General features: G+C 40.7%; 1 protein-coding gene across 1 annotated transcript; it reads left to right on the plus strand.

The window, feature by feature from the left end:
- Positions 1–1,250: 1,250 nt before the first annotated feature.
- Positions 1,251–2,848, plus strand: LOC121918201 (hepatocyte growth factor-like protein; the record flags this gene model as incomplete). The annotated part of the gene is made up of 2 exons (XM_042444287.1): positions 1,251–1,430; positions 1,848–2,848. Coding segments are annotated over 2 exons (342 nt in total), but the record flags the coding sequence as incomplete, so codon positions are not given.
- Between the last annotated feature and the right edge of the window lie 443 nt (positions 2,849–3,291).

A 3,291-nucleotide genomic window follows, 5' to 3' on the forward strand; every position in this document is an offset into this window, starting at 1 on the left:
GCTAATAACAATAACAATGTGTTTATCACACTATACTCTTATAGTGCGACTATTCCACTTTAACTGCTCTAGCTGTCTCCTGTTGCATTCTGGGATTTGCAGTTTTAAGGAGGGGTATTTAGAATTCTCAGGCAGAGTTCTCTGCCTAAGAATTCTAAATACCCCTCCTTAAAACTGCAAATCCCAGAATGCAACAGGAGACAGCTAGAGCAGTTAAAGTGGAATAGTCGCACTATAAGAGTATAGTGTGATAAACACATTGTTATTGTTATTAGCTCAGTATTGCAAGAAGGGGTCTGCTATGACGGCCCTGCAGAATCGCCTCCCGTTGTGTCTACCAAGAGACCAGGAAATTCCAATAAATGGAGCTGAGACAGATATTATAAGTGATATTCAATTTATTGAAAAAGGGAAAAAACACACTCAATGTGCTTACACACACACACTCATACAAGGCTCAGGAAAATCAGAGATTAGTGTGGAATAGGATTTCAGGCTTCACTAGAGTGATACGTACCAGAATGTAGACTCCCTCCAGGAATCGAATGGGATGCGTAGTAGTGGGGCAAGTCTGTTCCGCAACGTGGTTTGAACAGAGCTGCCGGTGTCCAAAGCAGAGGTCTGACTGGCATGGAGTATAGAGACTTTCCAAATGGCGCACCGACTAGCAAAAGTCAGGGCTTTTTATAGGGCAAAATCTTGCCTCAGGCAAAGGTGTTTAATTATTTTCTTTTCACATGGATGTCCCTGTCTGATTGTCTTAGTGGTCTTAAGCTGCTCAGACAACAGACTCGGGGAGGGGGTGAGAGCCCCAGGAAAGGCAAACATTTGCTCTTCTTGGGCAATATGATAATCCTCTTTTGCAACTCCCTAGACTATCTAGAGTAATAATGAGGGTGCCCTTAGGGGTGGTGTTCATGTCCTCACGCTTTGCTGGGAATGGCAGACAGGCGACTAGAGTTCATCTAGGGGTCATTAAGGGCTATCATTTGTACCAAAAATTTATATGGAGCAGCCAGGGTAACAGTTTCTTCATTTTCTCTGAGGCCTGGACCAAGGCAGATGGACTGGAGGGAGGGTTCTGCTTCTTAATAGAGGCTAGGCCCTGCCTTTTCACTCCCTCCCAGGCTGGATGGTGTCAGATGTCATGGAGGGAAGCTCTTCTTCTAGAGACTGATTGTCACTATGGCTGAATTTTAGCCAACTTCTTACAAGCTATTTCATAAGGTCTAGTGGTATGATTCTTCAAGAGTTTAGCTCTCTCCTTACCCACACCCCCTCTCTCAACAGGTACTGGTAATGAAAATGTCCTCAATGTGGCCAAGCTTCCTGTGATGAGTAACCAAGAATGCAGTGTAGCACTCCGAGGCCGTCTGAAGGAGAGTGAGTTGTGTACAGCACCCCTGCATGTGGGTGTGGGGGCCTGCGAGGTAAGCAGGGAGGGCATTTGTGGTAAATGGTGAAATGAGCTTCAGGCTTCTTTGAGTGTAATGATGCAACTAGTGATATTTGAAGTAAAAAACAATAACAGATTTACTGGGAGTCTGGAAGAAGCAAAAGGAAGATTAGGAGGCAAAGGAGCACTAACACAGAGAGGAAGAAGTGAGGGCCAGGAAAGGCTTAGGCAGAGGAACTTTAGGAAACAACCCGCTGAGAGAAGAACTGGAGTGCATGATCCACAAGCCAAAGATTCTTATTGCTGGTATGGGATTCAAATGTTGTTACTTGAACAAATTTTAGGATAAATAAGAAAAAACCCTCCATATGCCTTGGTGATTGCTCAGCTCATCAGGCTTGCTAGTGCTTTTATCTGAACAAAGTCTGTGTTTTGTTTTCTTGTACTGCAGGGTGACTTTGGAGGCCCTTTGGCCTGCCTAACTCTTGACTGCTGGGTATTAGAAGGTGTCATCACCCCATCTCGGGTATGTGCTCGCAAGGACCGGCCTTCCACTTTCATCCGTGTCTCACTCTATGTTGACTGGATCAACAAAGTGATGAAGCTGAGCTGAACTGGTTGAAGCCTGCTCATCCTAAAGTGCACCCATCCTCCTACTTTTTTTTTAGTGTTACCCAGGAATGGTCCTACCCTACTGTGTGCCAAAGGACTGCCTGTCCTTAGGATTCTTCAGTAAGGATCCATGCTACGATAGGAGAACACATTTTTGAAACAAAATGTGAACTTTCAGGATATTTGTACATATTGGAACACACAAAGAAGGTATATATAGCAAACATTACCACAATTCATTTCTCTCTTCCTCTTATAGGAGTAGCTTTCATTGTGATTACAGAAATACAATGCAATATAATATTCATTTAATTTAATGTATTGCATTTAAAAAATATTTCAGGGTAATGCCTCTATTAGTTTTCTACATCTATATTATACAAAGTAGTTTGAAGACAGAGAATTAAGGGGTATGGATATAGACATCATTTGCATTTCAGCACCAAACCCATTAAAGCACCTTTTATACATGCTTCAACATTTATGGGGAAGAAGTAATCAAGCCTCTGAGAATTCAATCACTTTTGTGGAGTGCCTTAGCAGTGGAGGTGACACTTCTGGCCCCACATGATTGTATGTACCACACAGAAAAGCATCCAGTTTCCTAGGATTCCACCTTTATTTTCTTTTTTGTTTGTTTGTTTAAAAGATTGAGTCTGTCTTATCCAGAATTCTGAAATCTGAAATGCTCCAAAATCGTCCACATGGATGACTGCAATATGCAGCTTTTCTGTATGAGTTCAGTGTACAAAAACTTTGTTTCATGCACAAAATTTTCAAAAATGATCTTCAGGCTATGTGTATAAGGTATATACAAAACATAAATGAATTTCATGTTTAGGTTTGGGTCTCATCTCCAAGAGTTATTTGTATTATGTATATGCAAATATTCCAAAATCCCCCCCCCCAAAAGTCTAAAATCCCAAACAGTTCTGGTCTCAAGCATTTCAAACAAGGAAGACTTGACCTGTACAGCACATTTTTAGATGTCATTGTTAATAATGGCAGCAACAATTTGGCAGTAATGATTATTAGGTCAGTGTAACATACAGATTTTAAAATAACATTTTATATATACATTTATTGGATTTTTAAAAGTGTAATTACACAGAAAGGAGAAAAGAGGGAAAATGAGAAGAGAGGGAAATAGACATGGCCAAGGAATATACTTTACTATGAATTGATATAACATTAATCTTATGAGAGAACTCTCTCTTTTTTCAGTCATTAAATGCTTGTCTTTTGTATGCTCATGAAGATTTAATAGAGAGTGCAAAGTTGAA

This window comes from Sceloporus undulatus, unplaced genomic scaffold (assembly GCF_019175285.1).
Source record: "Sceloporus undulatus isolate JIND9_A2432 ecotype Alabama unplaced genomic scaffold, SceUnd_v1.1 scaffold_5802, whole genome shotgun sequence".
Taxonomy (NCBI): Eukaryota; Metazoa; Chordata; class Lepidosauria; order Squamata; family Phrynosomatidae; genus Sceloporus; species Sceloporus undulatus.